The 16,986-nt window shown below is 36.1% G+C and overlaps 1 protein-coding gene across 1 annotated transcript in view; it reads left to right on the plus strand.

The window, feature by feature from the left end:
* The window catches only part of ACVR1C (activin A receptor type 1C), a 46,565-nt gene extending 36,770 nt beyond the window's left edge, over positions 1 to 9,795 (plus strand). Inside the window, exon 8 of the mRNA XM_022569768.2 lies at positions 2,350 to 9,795. Within this exon, the coding sequence (XP_022425476.2) occupies positions 2,350 to 2,475 (126 nt within the window). The 3' untranslated portion in view covers positions 2,476 to 9,795. The remainder of the gene's footprint in view (positions 1 to 2,349) is intronic.
* Positions 9,796 to 16,986: the final 7,191 nt, after the last annotated feature.

Genomic DNA, 16,986 nt, shown 5'->3' on the forward strand with positions numbered 1-16,986 from the left:
TTAAAATTTTCTTTGTTTTTTGTTCTGATTCTGTGAAAAATGCCATTTATTTGTTTTGTTTTAAATATACTTTCGCTTTTTACTTATGTTTAGACTTTTCTCTTTGCTTTTTAAAATGTACTTTATTTTTAAAATATTTTATATCATTTAATTCTAGCATCTAATGTTTTGATAGGTTTGATTTTCCTGTTTGTTGTTTTGACCAACTCTTGCTTATGATACTTTATTTCCTCATCTTCTTGTGAATTTTCACTATGAGCTCAGGCTTACTGCAACGTTTTAAGGCTAAGGTTTGATTTTTTCTTTACCAAGATCAAAGATTTAGACAATTTTCTTCACAAAGTTCCTTCTAAGACCAATTCATCCTTACAGTCTGGACTTTGTAACTGTCTTGATCTGACACCTCCTGTGTGCTTTGGGCTGTATTTCCTGTCTTTCACATATGGTCCATCAATTCTGAAATTCTAGACTGTGAGATCAGCAAATGCCATCAGAGCAACGCCTTGCTTCAGTGATTTCTTATACCTCTCTGGATTCATGCATTCTCATTGTTTTCCCCTCTGAGTATTTATCTTATTTATTTACCAGTTCACTTATACTGATTTTTTTTAATTCAAAATTTTTGATATTAGTATTTAGATCATTATTTTATTGTGGCATAATTTACATATGATAAAATGAATAAGTCTTAGTATATAGTTTGATGACTTAAAAGAAATGTATATGTGTGTACTTACCATCCAGAGCAACACAGGGAATTTCCAACCCATCCCTTATCCATTTTTGTCTTTCATGCCCTTTCTTGGAATATTTTAAAAGATAGTCATTCTACCATATTCCCAGAATTTTCAATTAAAAGAGGATTAATAGCCTCCCTCTATAGGATTAATATCTGTGTTTTGACAGGATTTTAAAAAATATTTTAATTCCACTACAAAGATTTTAAAGAAAGTTTACATATTCTGAAAGCCCAAGGGCAGAAATTGTTAGCTTTTTTATACATAACATATATAATTTCTTAATTGAAAGCATTTTATTTTCATCCAGCTTGAAAGAAGAGGAAAATTTTCATAAAATGCATACATAAAATGCATAAAAAGATTAATTGTTTCAAAGATTATTGATCATCTCAAGAAGATAAAGCTATTCAATTGATTTCACTTACTCTAAAAGGATGTTGTGTAAGGTGGCCATATTCTCTTTCCTAAAATTACATTCAACAGAGTAGGTGGAAGACAAATAAACAACTAATCACTAAACAGAAAAGACTAAAACAAATGAAACTGGTCCATCATTTCACATTATGCTAATCAAACATGACCTTAAAAATGATAGTGTAATTCCATAAACCAAAATGCCACTGAGCAAAGGCTCCCTATCATCTCCTATAGCTACCTTCAAGGTCCACAAATGATGGCTTCAAATCATCTAGCAGATCAGTGGGCCCTGTGCCTCTGCCTGAAGCCAGAGGAGATCCCCTGGCCCCTTTCTGAGAGGAGACACCTGGCCTGTCTGAGAGAAGACACCCTGGTCTCCCTAGGAGAGGAGGTGCCCTGATCTCTGTTTGAGCGGAGACAGCCTGGGCTCTGTCTGAGGGGAGAGCCCTGGTCTTTCTATGCTAGAAGTTGACCTGGTCTCTGTCTGAGGGGAGAAACTTTTTTCTCTGTTTGAGGGGAGAGCCCAGTCTTTTTCTGAGAGAAGTCACCTTTGTCTCTGTCCATGGGGAGACACTCTGGTCCCTCTCAGGGGAGATGCCTTAGTCCTTGTCTGAGGGGAGACAGTCTGGTCCCTTTCTGAGAGGAAATGTCCTAGTCCTGGTCTGAGGGTAGATGTCCTGGTCTCTGAGAAGAGACACTCTAGTCTTCTTCTGAGAGAAGTCACCTTGGTCTCTTTCTGTGGGGAGATGCTCTGGTCCCTCTGAGGGGAGATGACCTGGTCTCTGTCAGTGGGGAAATACCCTGGTCCCTTTCTGAGAGAAGTCACCCTGGTCTCTGAGAGGAGACGCTCTGGTCTTTTTCTGAGAGAAGTCACCCTTGTCTCTGTCTGGGAGGAGAAGCCACGGTCCTTGCCTGAGGGTTGATGCTCTGGTCCTTGTCTGAGGGGAGATGCTCTGGTCCTTGTCTGAGTGGAGATGCCCTGGTCTGTGTCTGGGGGGAGATGCCCTGTTCCTTGTCTTAGGGGAGACACTCTTGACAGGATTTTTGAAGTGATTTGGCCCTGATCTCCTTCTCATATTGATTTAAGTTTACTATTTCTGTATCAGAGCTTAGCATCGATTCCTGTGTTTGTGGCTTTTCTTCTCTCGTACTGTGTTTTGTGCTAAAGACTTTGATATTTTCTCTCTTAAAGGCACTCCGAGTCATGGGGAGAATAATGCGCGAGTGTTGGTATGCCAATGGGGCAGCCCGCCTAACCGCCCTCCGGATTAAGAAGACTATTTCTCAACTTTGTGTCAAAGAAGACTGCAAAGCCTGATGATGAGAATTGTGTTAAAAAGAAACCTCTCACATCTTTCTTTCTCATTTTTCCTTTTTATGTGAATTTTTTGGCCTTTGTTTTGTCATCATTGCTGTTGTTCTACCTCAAAGATAATGCAGTGCAGTATTTAAGTGCCCAAAGGCACCATGAAAAAATAACTAAAGTCAAGTATGGGCTGGAGTTGACTTCATCCACTCCCCATGTTGTCTTTAATTTTATTTTGAAAAGCAACACATCAACTCATCTTTTTATTTAAGAAACATATTACAAAAGTGTAAAATAAGCTATATGAAATAATGAAAGTTATTAAGGTTTTATTTTACTTGAATCAGGAGCACATGAATGAATAGAAAAGAAAATATAAAAGCCCATTGTTTTTTCCTGAGATGAAAACACGTTTATTAAAAATGTGGCCTGGAGGATGTTATATCTAAACAAAACTTTAGATCATAGAATCTGTGGTTTTCTCTTTAAACAGGATCTTTTAAAAATTAAATATTGCTCTGAACTTTAGTATACAAAACATGTAAAAGTAGTGCTGCTCAGGTGGAAGATGGAAGGGAGATCAGATCACTTCCTTGGTTTCTCCTTCCCTGTTCTCTTCATAATCCACCACCACAGCAGCCCCTGAGGCAAACAGTTGGGAAGTCACAAGGTTGTTACTTTCTCTTATTTTCAAATGAGACACCTGACACCTTGAGACATTGACAGATGTCCCAAAGTCACATAGCTAGTGATAGAGCTGGCACTAGGTCCAAATCTTATGATAATCCACATGATAGTTAGCTAGCTTCCTACTTTCCCTTTAATTCCTATAGCATTTTCTCTCCCTATGGAGAAACAACATCTTTCATGATGGAATTTGTGGTTTAGTCAAACGGAAGACAAATTAAGTTATTTTGCAGAATCATAATGGATCTGTATGAACTCTCAGGACAATATCCACTGACATTTTCCTCATAGAAATTCCATAGTCACCCTATTTGTTAGATGAGTTTTAATGTTCTCTGAATACTTCCAGACATTAATCAGTCATAAGGTCATAAATTGTCAGAGATGTCTTTAAGATGTATTGCAGAGGTCCCTACTACTTTTGTACATATACATTTAGAAAGAGAAGAACAGAAAAGGAAGAGGCTACTAGGGGATATTTTGAGGAAGAATTAAGAAAACTCTTAAATGAAATATGATAACCAAACCCAAGCAAGGGTTATCAGTAAAGAGATATTCCCTTACCCTTTCAAAATGAGCAATGGGTACAGAAGGCTCATGATAATTTTGCTTTTATTCTATTTCCTGTGGAGACAAAAGTGATGCATTCTGAATAATACATGGAACATTAAATATCTCCTTCAAATCTATAATTCTGCTTTGGTGAAGGAAGATTTAACATGGTATCGTTTATTGTTCTAAAACATTGTTTCCTAAACTCTGTTCCTTAGAATGCTCTTCTGAGATGATCAAAGACCAAAAGTGTTCTTTGATAGATTTTTAGAAAGTGATACCGCATATTAGTATATTATGTGCTTTGAGGAGTCTAGCAGTAAAAAAATGTTACTTGAATTTCTTTAACTGGATTTTCCAAATTATTTGACCAATGGAACTCTTTTATAAAAAACGGGAAACCTTTTACTAGCCCACATTTTAGTTTCTACAAAGCATGACTTGGGTAACAATGTTCTAAAGGATATACCTGTGTATTATCACATAGAGCACAATCTAGTGACTACACTTCATTCCACTATGGAAATGTGTTACTAAACCCATCTTCATTTGACTAGGATGAGATATCAAAGGCAAAAATCTGACAGCTGTGGTTTACATATACCTTCATTCTCATTCATGCAATTATCCATTCATTAAAAAATGTGGGGCACTGCATATCTTCCTTGCCACAATTTTGGGTTCAACAGGGAAATTAAAAGGTGGATAGGTTCTGCCCTCAGGGATTTTAAAGTCTAATTTGGGAATGGGAACAGGGATGTGGGTGTGTAGGGGAAGTAAATTGACAAATGTGAGGATGTCTTGAATTCTATATGACTGTGGGTTTCAAAAATTGCTCTCAATTTGCAGCACATGTAGGAAGTATCTTTATTGGTTATTCGAGACAATCTAAATTATGTAATCAATTTTTAAAAGTGCATATGGGAAAGAATTCTAAAAAGAGATTCTGTGAAGGAGTAATCTTGCTTGTGCTTGTTACCTTGGTTTCTCATAGATTGTTTCTGCATATATGAGAATGAAATTATTTATTTACTATGATTGTACTATAGTTTCATAAAAACAAGAGTAATATTTCCTCTTTTATTCACATATGATGGGTGAATATACTTATTTAATTTTTGAGAGAAGGTGTTTTATAATCTCCCATTTTCCTTGACATTATGTTTTGTAATCTATTTGAAGGTGTCCAAATATAATTCCATATTTTTATTGAGTCAACTTCCACTGTAGAGAAATCTGTACATTTTGAGATATTTTTCTTGTTTTTGTGTTTGTTAACTATAACTCCTAAATGAATAGTCTTATATTTCAATTTCCAAATGCATTTTTAAAGAAAGAGGGTAGGTTAACATAAATTATAAGAAAAAGTTAAAAGTTTTAATTTTTCCTTAACTTTCAGAATGATTATAAATAGAAAATGCTCATTTACAGAAATATGATACAGTTTAGAGCATTAGGCAAATTTACTGTATATAACCTATGCTGTTAAACTTTACATTATTTCTTTTTAATGGAGTCATTGTGTAATATTTATTTCTTTTGAATTGTGTTACAAGCAAAAAATATTCTTCTTAGGCTCAAAGTGTCAGTGTTCTTTGCTCCTTTCAAATATTTTGGCTTTGGGTATAACGTGAAGCTTGGGAAAATGCTATTTATGAAATTTCAGTACTGTATAAAGTGGTGATGGGATTTATATGCAGCATCACTTCCTTAAACTAAGGGAAACATCATTTGTTGTCAATATTTCAGCATGAACTTGTTGCCTTATAAGCTAAGCATTTAAGTGTGTAATTGGTACAGATTCTGTTGTGTGCTTTCTTCTGTCTAAAATATTTGGCATGTCACATCTAGAATTCTTAATTTATGTTCTGACTTGAAAGTTAAGTGAAACATGACTGTGTCGTGCACTATTTTAGGTATAGCACTTGCTTCTCATCTTTATACTTTCAATTAACTTTGCATTTTAAATTTCCATGATTATATGAAAATAGTAACCTGATTGCAGTGTCTGAAGACTTCAAAATCAGCTTTTATTTTAAAATGAAAATCTACAATAGATTCACTAGGTTAGACGTTCCGTAAAAATTTATTATTTGTAATATTTCTACCTTAGTAGAATTATTAAATAAAACAAAAGAAAACTACTTCTACTATGCTGGATTTTTGCCACCATGTGACTTATTGGGGCAGAGAAAACTCAGGGCTCTCTTAGAATTTACGCAAAAGTACCAGGGAAACTACTTAGCAAATCATCTGAAGGCAGGGCGCTCACATTTGCCATTATATAAAGTTCAACTTAAAATTACTTAGCAGGGAATAGTTTCTGATTAATTATTTAAAATAAATACGGAAATGTAATTCATTTACAAAAATTTATTTAAAGTCTGGACATTTTATTTCCCACCAGGAAATTAAGAAAGTAAAAATAGCAAATGAGCGAAGGCAGTTGATGTCTTCAATAATTGTTCCTTTAAATAAATTTACAAGTACAACATTTTAAGTTATTTGGAAATGTTTAAGAATTAGTATCTTAAAATGGTGTCATTGTGGTTTCTGAAGAGATTCTAAATATTTTTTCTTTTGTGAAACATATTCTTCTGTGTTTGATAATGTTTTGTATTAGCTCCCTCCACAAGCTAATACCTACATCGACTTGATGCATTATTTAGTGAAGACAGTAATCCCTTTGCTCCTGAGGGCTTCTTCTAAACGGAAAAAATGTCAGTTGGAATACAAAAATTTCATTAAAATGTTAATATTAAATAGAATTTCTATAGTATAGACAATTTTTCAAATTTTTTAATACAAATTTTCAGATATTTGGCTTTCTTTTCTCCCTCTAGCTTTTCTTTTATGCTTCATTATTTTTCTCGCATCCTTTTAAAATATTCCCTCACTGTCTCCCAAAATTATCTTTAGTCTCTAATTAAAAAAAAAAAAACTAGCTACTATTTACCTTAATCATTTTACTATTTAGCCTTCTAATAAAGGGAGAATCCCTTGGTGGTCTAAATTAGTTTAGTGGTGTCACAGACAAAAACCAAACCCAGTATTTGGGAACTGTAAAGGATGTAAGGGATTTTATAATTCAATTCCCATATTTTGTTAGATGAAGAAACTGAAGATCAGAGATTAAATGACCGCTAGTTATTAGCAGAACTAATGTGAGAAACCAGTGGTGACACCTACCACACTGCCCTGCCACATCCAACATTTACTAATTAAAAAATAATTAGCATCCATGTACACCTACGTTGAATGTAAACTAACATGCCATTTGATGATCAAATCCCCCTTCTCTTTTTATTTCTGCTAAAATATTCTGCTCACTTATGGTGAGATCAGTGAGTAAAACTAAAATAATCTAAGGAAGAGTTGTAAAATAGTTGTCCAGCTAGGTAGGTGACCACTGGAGTGCTGAATAAAATTTAGAAATTGTGAGAATATAGAATTTCTTAGTGCAAGTAGTGCAAGAGATGCTTCATGACTTCTTTCTATAAGGATTGTTCTTTATATGCACTGGAGTGGGAGTGAAAGATGATTTGGTAGTTGAACGTGGGACCATGTGTAGTAGCACATTATCTTACTTCTTTCTTAGTTTCTCATTAGTTCATCCTCGGCATTCACATTCTTTCAGTGCATTAAAAAATATCTTTGCTAGATTTCATCAATTCCAATCACTGTTCTTTTAGTATTCTAGCTCCTGTCCAGATTACTACACACTGAACCTCTTAACAAGATTTTAATTTCCCGTATCCATATATGAGAGCTTTCATCTCATGCCTTCTCTGGTACTTTTTCATTAGCATTATGAAGAGTGTATTTGTTAACGGCAGAGAAGACTTTCTTTTAAATTTTAAAAAGACTAAGCAGTCTAGGTATATTCTAGCTTTTAGCTAACATACAAGGGATGTCTACTTTTGCCTTAATGATAAATTCCACCTAAGACGTAGATTGGACAGAGAATGTGAAATATATGTCCCATAATGTGATTGCTAAATTTCTTTCTGCTATATTTCATACTATTGCTTTGTTTTGCTTTGACTATCTTAAAATTAAGCCATTATGCTATATGGTTTGGAATATATTATATTGATGTTAGGTAATAATCCCCATTTAAGTCCCTCTATTAATATAACTTCCAGGATACTTCTTTTTTTCTTTTTGCGGTACGCGGGCCTCTCACTGCTGTGGCCTCTCCCGTTGTGGAGCACAGGCTCCGGACGCGCAGGCTCAGCGGCCATGGCTCACGGGCCCAGCTGCTCCGCGGCATGTGGGATCTTCCCGGACCGGGGCACGAACCCGTGTCCGCTGCATCGGCAGGTGGACGCTCAACCACTGCGCCACCAGGGAAGCCCTAGGATACTTCTTAATTAAGTTGTAGATTAATACAACATTTGGGAGAATATGAGCTCTATCTAATCCTAGATTTTAATATTTTCAGATATGACTAATTTTTTTTTAATCATTGGTCAATGTTATCCTACAAGAAGTTTTTCTCTCATAACTAACAGTTTTAACTGCTAGATTTTTACTCTGGGCTACATGAACATGAATACTAGCATAGCCACTAAGAATCCAACTGTATTAGGGAAATTAACCTTATGCTGAGTGTCACCAGATCCAGCTGGGTGTGTGCTTTGCTAGAATCCTCTCAGGTGAGGGGTAGGTAGGGGCTGAACTCCAACCTGCAATTGCAGAAATATTTTTATAGTTTGCAGAAAAGCACCGTATTAGCTTATATAGCTTTAGAAACGGGCCTGCTTACACATCTTCAGAAAATGAGAACTAAAACTTCAAAATGGTTCCTGATATCTGCAAGTTGAGAACTTGGAAAAAAAAATACTTTAGATTTTCATCCTACATTCCCAAGAGAGCAAAAGAGATTGCATGTTTATCTTGTTGATTTAATTTTTCAACCCAGACAATAGGTAGCAAGACACATGGACCCTAATTTTGATATCTCCATTGAGTTTTTAATTCCACACCCAAACCTATTTGCTGACTTTGCCTTTAAAAAGGCAATTACGTGCCTAAATTCTAACTAATGCAGGATTAAAGTGATATTTACCAATATCTCCATTTCCTCCAGTAGGCTAAATACAAGTAGTTAAATATTTTTGAAAATCCAACTCTTTTTTCTCTTTATATAAAGGAAGGTTATTTTAGCTAACATACTAAATTCTAGTTCATTTCCACAATGACTAGTGTTCAGCTTTTGTACTCTTCTGATCCTAGACTGGAGAAAATCATTCAAACTTAATCTGTGTTTCAGGTTTTAAAATATCCTAAAAACAGAAAATTAGATTCAGATCTCAAAAAAAGTAATTTTGAATTGACTTTCAAAGTACTAATACTAATTATACTTTTCTTTTGGTAGTGTGACTTTTCTTATACCTAAGAACATATTACAAATGTCAAAACCATTGCATTTTGACATTGCAAAGCATGCCTTGAACTCTTGAACTACTGTGAAAAGAATCACTGTTGTAAAGACATTGTAAGCTAGCTGAAATTCTTAAGAATGTAAAAAGATATTACCTTTCAACAGACAGGCACAAATGAATGTATATAAGAAATATGAAGAAATAAATTAGGTTTTAAAATGAGAAATAGGCAATAAATTGTATAAAATATATGTAGATGGAAATTTTAGTAGTTGCAATTTAATCATTGATGCTGAAGAGAATTCCAAATTCCAAAGAGAAATGAATGATATTCAGAGGTTTCATTAATTTCTAGCCCGTGGAAATATGCATTTTATAGTAATATATGTATACTTATTTTGTTTAAAAGTAACAGTATTTTAGAATTTAGTATGAACTCAGTGATAGCCTTCATACCAAATGTTTAACTTTACCAAAAGCAAGTCATAAAAGTATTTATTTTAAAGCTTTTAAAAATATTATTGCATAACTTTCAGTTGCCTCCAGATGTAAATAGGTATCTGCCTAAATGTTATATTTTTATGTATGCATTTTCCAAAAAAGTATTGTTTTGTAAAGTGGCAAAAATAATAAATTAAGCACTCCTTGAACTTGTTTCTGTGAAGCATATAGAGCTCTATTTTAAATAAAAAGAAAAAGTGTCATATTCCAGTTTCTATACAATTATGTTCTATTATTTTAAAATCGTATTTATATTTGCATGCAGTATATGGAGGGGGTTTTGGGAATTTAAATGCTGGCTCCATGGCCACTGGAATTTTCCTTCCTTCCTTCCTGGAAGTGACACTTGCTTCTTCAACAGCTATTTCTCTACATGAGACTTAGGACAATAGCCTTTGTTTTATTTTTCCTGTAGAGTAACAGGAAAAATATTTGAGCTGGGTTGTCCTGCTTTCAAGCCTAAAATAGCTTCCTTCACACTTAAAATAAAAGCCTAACACTCATGAGGTCTACAAGCACCTTGGGGATATGGACTCTGACAACCTCTCTGCCTTTATTTCCGGTATCCTCTTATCTCCAGCACCAGCTGTTCTGGAGATGCCTGATCTGGCTGTTCCTTGAACTTGCCCTACACATACCTGTCCAAGGGATTTGCTCTATTTCCCCTGCCTGTTCCTTCTCTAGACATTTGTATGGCTTAAGTTTCTGTGCGAAAACCATCACACCAAACAGACCTTTCTTGCCACCCTTTCTAGAGCAGCACCCTTTGTCATTCTATCCACTCGGTCTGTTTTATTTTTCTTTATGGCATTCTGCATTAGCTGGCATTATATTATATCATGTGTCTTGTAGTATATAGAACCATGGTGACTAAATCCTTGAGCACTAGAATTAGGGGTAATTTCAGCTAAGTTTGAAGATGTAGGTTTTTTAAATTTATTTTTTATTTTTACAATTTTTTATACAGCAGGTTCTTATTAGTTATCCATTTTATACATATTAGTGTATATATGTCAATCACAACCTCCCAATTCATCGCATACTTTAGATGGACATTTAATTCCTGAGTGGTTACCTTAAGCTATCATTTTTCTCTCTCAAATTGTTTGATAGAGAACACTTGGTAGCACGTGTGACTCTTGGAAATAAGAACCTTAAAACACGAAATTTTGTATTACAGATTTTTTTTTAAACATCTTTATTGGAGTATAATTGCTTTACAATGGTGTGTTACTTTCTGCTTTATAACAAAGTGAATCACTTATACATATACATATGTTCCCATATCTCTTCCCTCTTGCGTCTCCCTCCCTCCCACCCTCCCTATCCCACCCCTCCAGGCGGTCACAAAGCACCGAGCTCACCTCCCTGTGCTATGTTGCTGCTTCCCACTAGCTATCTACCTTACATTTGGTAGTATATATATGTCCATGCCTCTCTCTCGCTTTGTCACAGCTTACCCTTCCCCCTCCCCATATCTTCAGGTCCATTCTCTAGTAGGTCTGTGTCTTTATTCCTGTCTTACCCCTAGGTTCTTCATGACATTTTTTTTCTTAAATTCCATATATATGTGTTAGCATACGGTATTTGTCTTTCTCTTTCTGACTTACTTCACTCTGTATGACAGACTCTAGGTCTATCCACCTCATTACAAATAGCTCAATTTCGTTTCTTTTTATGGCTGAGTAATATTCCATTGTATATATGTGCCACATCTTCTTTATCCATTCATCCGATGATGGACACTTAGGTTGTTTCCATCTCTGGGCTATTGTAAACAGAGCTGCAATGAACATTTTGGTGCATGACTCTTTTTGAATTATGGTTTTCTCAGGGTATATGCCCAGTAGTGGGATTGTTGGGTCATATGGTAGTTCTATTTGTAGTATTTTAAGGAACCTCCATACTGTTCTCCATAGTGGCTGTACCAATTCACATTCCCACCAGCAGTACAAGAGTGTTCCCTTTTCTCCACACCCTCTCCAGCATTTATTGTTTCTAGATTTTTTGATGATGGCCATTCTGACTCGTGTGAGATGATATCTCATTGTAGTTTTGATTTGCATTTCTCTAATGATTAATGATGTTGAGCATTCTTTCATGTGTTTGTTGGCAGTCTGTATATCTTCTTTGGAGAAATGTCTATTTAGGTCTTCTGCCCATTTATGGATTGGGTTGTTTGTTTTTTTGTTATTAAGCTGCATGAGCTGCTTATAAATTTTGGAGATGAATCCTTTGTCAGTTGTTTCATTTGCAAATATTGTCTCGCATTCTGAGGGTTGTCTTTTTGTCTTGTTTATGGTTTCCTTTCTGTGCAAAAGCTTTTAAGTTTCATTAGGTCCCATTTGTTTATTTTTGTTTTTATTTCCATTTCTCTAGGAGGTGGGTCAAAAAGGATCTTGCTGTGATTTATGTCATAGAGTGTTCTGCCTATGTTTTCCTCTAAGAGTTTTATAGTTTCTGGCCTAACATTTAGGTCTTTAATCCATTTTGAACTTATTTTTGTGTATGGTGTTAGGGAGTGATCTAATCTCATACTTTTACATGTACCTGTCCAGTTTTCCCAGCACCACTTATTGAAGAAGCTGTCATTTCTCCACTCTACATTCCTGCCTCCTTTATCAAAGATAAGGTGACCATATGTGCGTGGGTTTATCTCTGGGCTTTCTATCCTGTTCCATTGATCTATCTTTCTCTTTTTGTGCCAGTACCATACTGTCTTGATTACTGTAGCTTTGTGGTATAGTCTGAAGTTAGGGAGCCTGATTCCTTCAGCTCCATTTTTCGTTCTCAAGATTGCTTTGGCTATTCGGGATCTTTTGTGTTTCCATACAAATTGTGAAATTTTTTGTTCTAGTTCTGTGAAAAATGCCAGTGGTCATTTGATAGTGATTGCATTGAATCTGTAGATTGCTTTGGGTAGTAGAGTCATTTTCACAATGTTGATTCTTCCGATCCAAGACCATGGTATATCTCTCCATTTTTTTTTTTGCGGTACGCAGGCCTCTCACCACTGTGGCCTCTCCCATTGTGGAGCACAGGCTCCGGACGCGCAGGCTCAGCGGCCTTGGCTCACGGGCCCAGCCACTCCGCAGCATGTGGGATCTTCCCAGGCCAGGGAACGAGCCCGTGTCCCCTGCATCGGCAGGTGGACTCCCAACCACTGCGCCACCAGGGAAGCCCCCTCGCCATCTATTTGTATCATCTTTAATTTCTTTCATCAGTGTCTTATAATTTTCTGCATACAGGCCTTTTGTCTCCTTAGGTAGGTTTATTCCTAGATATTTTATTCTTTTTGTTGCAGTGGTAAATGGGAGTGTTTTCTTGATTTCACTTTCAGATTTTTCATCATTAGTGTATAGGAATGCCAGAGAGCTCTGTGCATTAATTTTGAATCCTGCTACTTTACCAAATTCATTGATTAGCTCTAGCAGTTTTCTGGTAGCATCTTTAGGATTCTCTATGTATAGTATCATGTCATCTTCAAGCAGTGACAGCTTTACTTCTTCTTTTCCGATTTGGATTCCTTTTCTTCTCTGATTGCTGTGGCTAAAACTTCCAAAACTATGTTGAATAAGAGTGGTGAGAGGGGGCAACCTTGTCTTGTTCCTGATCTTAGTGGAAATGCTTTCAGTTTTTCACCATTGAGGACAATGTTGGCTGTGGGTTTGTCATATATGGCCTTTATTATGTTGAGGAAAGTTCCCTCTATGCCTACTTTCTGCAGGGTTTTTAACAAAAATGGGTGTTGAATTTTGTCAAAAACTTTCTCTGCATCTATTGAGATGACCCTATGGTTTTTCTCCTTCAATTTGTTAATATGGTGTATCACATTGATTGTTTTGCGTATATTGAAGAATCCTTGCATTCCTGGAATAAACCCCACTTGATCATGGTGTATGATCCTTTTAATGTGCTGTTGGATTCTGTTTGCTAGTATTTTGTTGAGGATTTTTGCATCTATGTTCATCAGTGATATTGGCCTGTAGTTTTCTTTCTTTGTGACATCCTTGTCTGGTCTTGGTATCAAGCTGACAGTGGCCTCGTAGAATGAGTTTGGGAGTGTTCCTCCCTCTGCTATATTTTGGAAGAGTTTGAGAAGGATAGGTGTTAGCTCTTCTCTAAATGTTTGATAGAATTTGCCTGTGAATCCAACTGGTCCTGGGCTTTTGTTTGTTGGAAGATTATTAACCACAGTTTCAATTTCAGTGCTTGTGATTGGTCTGTTCATATTTTCTATTTCTTCCTGATTCAGTTTTGGCAGGTTGTGCATTTCTAAGAATTTGTCCATTTCTTCCAGGTTGTCCATTTTATTGGCATAGAGTTGCTTGTAGTAATCTCTCATGATCTTTTTTATTTCTGCAGTGTCAGTTGTTACTTCTCCTTTTTCATTTCTAGTTCTATTGATTTGACTGTTCTCCCTTTTTTTCTTGATGAGTCTGGCTAATGGTTTATCAATTTTGTTTATCTTCTCAAAGAACCAGCTTTTAGTTTTATTGATCTTTGCTATCATTTCCTTCATTTCTTTTTCATTTATTTCTGATCTGATTTTTATGATTTCTTTCCTTCTGCTAACTTTGGGGTTTTTTTGTTCTTATTTCTCTAATTGCTTTAGGTGCAAGGTTAGGTTGCTTTTTCGAGATGTTTCCTGTTTCCTAAGGTAGGATTGTATTGCTATAAACTTCCCTCTTAGAACTGCTTTTGCTGCATCCCATAGGTCTTGGGTCGTCGTGTCTCCATTGTCATTTGTTTCTAGGTACTTTTTGATTTCCGCTTTGATTTCTTCAGTGATCACTTCGTTATTAAGTAGTGTATTGTTTAGCCTCCATGTGTTTGTATTTTTTACAGATCTTTTCCTGTAATTGATATCTAGTCTCATAGCGTTGTGGTCGGAAAACATAGTTGATACAATTTCAATTTTCTTAAATTTACCAAGGCTTGTTTTGTGACCCAAGATATGATCTATCCTGGAGAATGTTCCATTAGCACTTGACAAAAATGTGCATTCTGTTGTTTTTGGATGGAATGTCCTACAAATATCAATTAAGTCCATCTTGTTTAATGTATCATTTAAAGCTTGTGTTTTCTTATTTATTTTCATTTTGGATGATCTGTCCATTGGTGAAAGTGGGGTGTTAAAGTCCCCTACTATGAATGTGTTACTGTCGATTTCCCCTTTTATGGCTGTTAGTATTTGCCTTATTGAGGTGCTCCTATGTTGGATGCATAAATATTTACAATTGTTTTATCTTCTTCTTGGACTGACCCCTTGATCATTATGTAGTGTCCTTCTTTGTCTCTTGTAATAGTCTTTATTTTAAAGTCTATTGTGTCTGATATGAGAATTGCTACTCCAGCTTTGTTTTGGTTTCCATTTGCATGAAATATCTTTTTCCATCCCCTTACTTTCATTCTGTATGTGTTTCTAGGTCTGAAGTGGGTCTCTTGTAGACAGCATATATATGGGTCTTGTTTTTGTATCCATTCAGCCAATCTGTGTCTTTTGGTGGGAGCATTTAGTCCATTTACATTTAAGGTAATTATCGATATGTATGTTCCTATTCCCATTTTCTATATTGTTTTGGGTTCGTTATTATAGGTCTTTTCCTTCTCTTGCGTTTCTTGCCTAGAGAAGTTCCTTTAGCATTTGTTGTAAAGCTGGTTTGGTGGTGCTGAACTCTCTCAGCTTTTGCTTGTCTGTAAAGGTTTTAATTTCTCCATCAAATCTGAATGAGATCCTTGCTGGGTAGAGTAATCTTTGTTGCAGGTTTTTCTCCTTCATCACTTTAAGTATCTCCTGCCAGTCCCTTCTCGCTTGCAGAGTTTCTGCTGAAAGATCAGCTGTTAACCTTATGGGGATTCCCTTGTGTGTTATTTGTCATTTTTCCCTTGCTGCTTTTAATATGTTTTCTTTGTATTTAATTTTTGACAGTTTGATTAATATGTGTCTTGGCGTATTTATCCTTGGATTTATCCTGTATGGGACCCTCTGTGCTTCCTGGACTTGATTAACTATTTCCTTTCCCATATTAGGGAAGTTTTCAACTATAATCTCTTCAAATATTTTCTCAGTCCCTTTCTTTTTCTCTTCTTCTTCTGGAACCCCTATAATTCGAATGTTGGTGCGTCTAATGTTGTCCCAGAGGTCTCTGAGACTGTCCTCAGTTCTTTTCATTCTTTTTTCTTTATTCCGCTCTGCAGTAGTTATTTCCACTACTTTATCTTCCAGGTCACTTATCCGTTCTTCTGCCTCAGTTATTCTGCTATTGATCCCATCTAGAGTATTTTTCATTTCATTTATTGTGTTGATAAATCATTGTTTGTTTCATCTTTAGTTCTTCTAGGTCCTTGTTAATGTTTCTTGCATTTTGTCTTCTATTTCCAAGATTTTGGATCATCTTTACTATCATTATTCTGAATTCTTTTTCAGGTAGACTCCCTATTTCCTCTTCATTTGTTAGGCCTGGTGGGTTTTTATCTTGCTCCTTCATCTGCTGTGTGTTTTTCTGTCTTCTCATTTTGCTTATCTTACTGTGTTTGGGGTCTCCTTTTTGCAGGCTGCAGGTTCATAGTTCCTGTTGTTTTTGGTGTCTATCCCCAGTGGCTAAGGTTGGTTCAGTGGGTTGTGTAGGCTTCCTGGTGGAGGGGACTAGTGCCTGTGTTCTGGTGGATGAGGCTGGATCTTGTCTTTCTGATGGGCAGGTCCACGTCTGGTGGTGTGTTTTGGGGTGTCTGTGGCCTTATTATGATTTTAGGCAGTCTCTCTGCTAATGGGTGTTGTTGTGTTCCTGTCTTGCTAGTTATTTGGCATAGGTGTCCAGCACTGTAGCTTGCTGGTCGCTGAGTGAAGCTGGGTGCTGGTGTTGAGATGGAGATCTCTGGGAGATTTTCACCGTTTGATATTATGTGGAGCTTGGAGGTCTCTTGTGGACCAGTGTCCTGAAGTTGGCTCTCCCACCTCAGAGGCACAGCACTGACTCCTGGCTGTAGCACCAAGAGCCTTTCATCAACACGGCTCAGAATAAAAGGGAGAAAAAGTAGAATGAAAGAATTAGTAGAAGAAAGAAAGAAGGAAGGAAGGAAAGAAAGAAGGGAGGGAGGGAGGAAGGAAGGAAGGAAAAAAAGAAAGAAGATAAAGTAAAATAAAATAAGATAAAATATATTAAAGTTATTAAAAGTAATTATTAAGGAAAAAACAAAACAAAAGAAAACAACCCGGACAGATAGAACCCTAGGACAAATGGTGGAAGCAAAGCTATACAGACAAAATCTCACACAGAAGCATACACATACACACTCACAAAAAGAGGAAAAGGGGAAAAAATCATAAATCTTGCTCTCAAAGTCCACCTCCTCAATTTGGGATGATGGTTGTATATTCATGTATTCCACAGAT

Source organism: Delphinapterus leucas, chromosome 8 (genome assembly GCF_059928025.1).
Source record: "Delphinapterus leucas isolate spDelLeu-1000000601 "Yukka" chromosome 8, BTC_Dleu_Yukka2, whole genome shotgun sequence".
In the NCBI taxonomy this organism is placed as follows: Eukaryota; Metazoa; Chordata; class Mammalia; order Artiodactyla; family Monodontidae; genus Delphinapterus; species Delphinapterus leucas.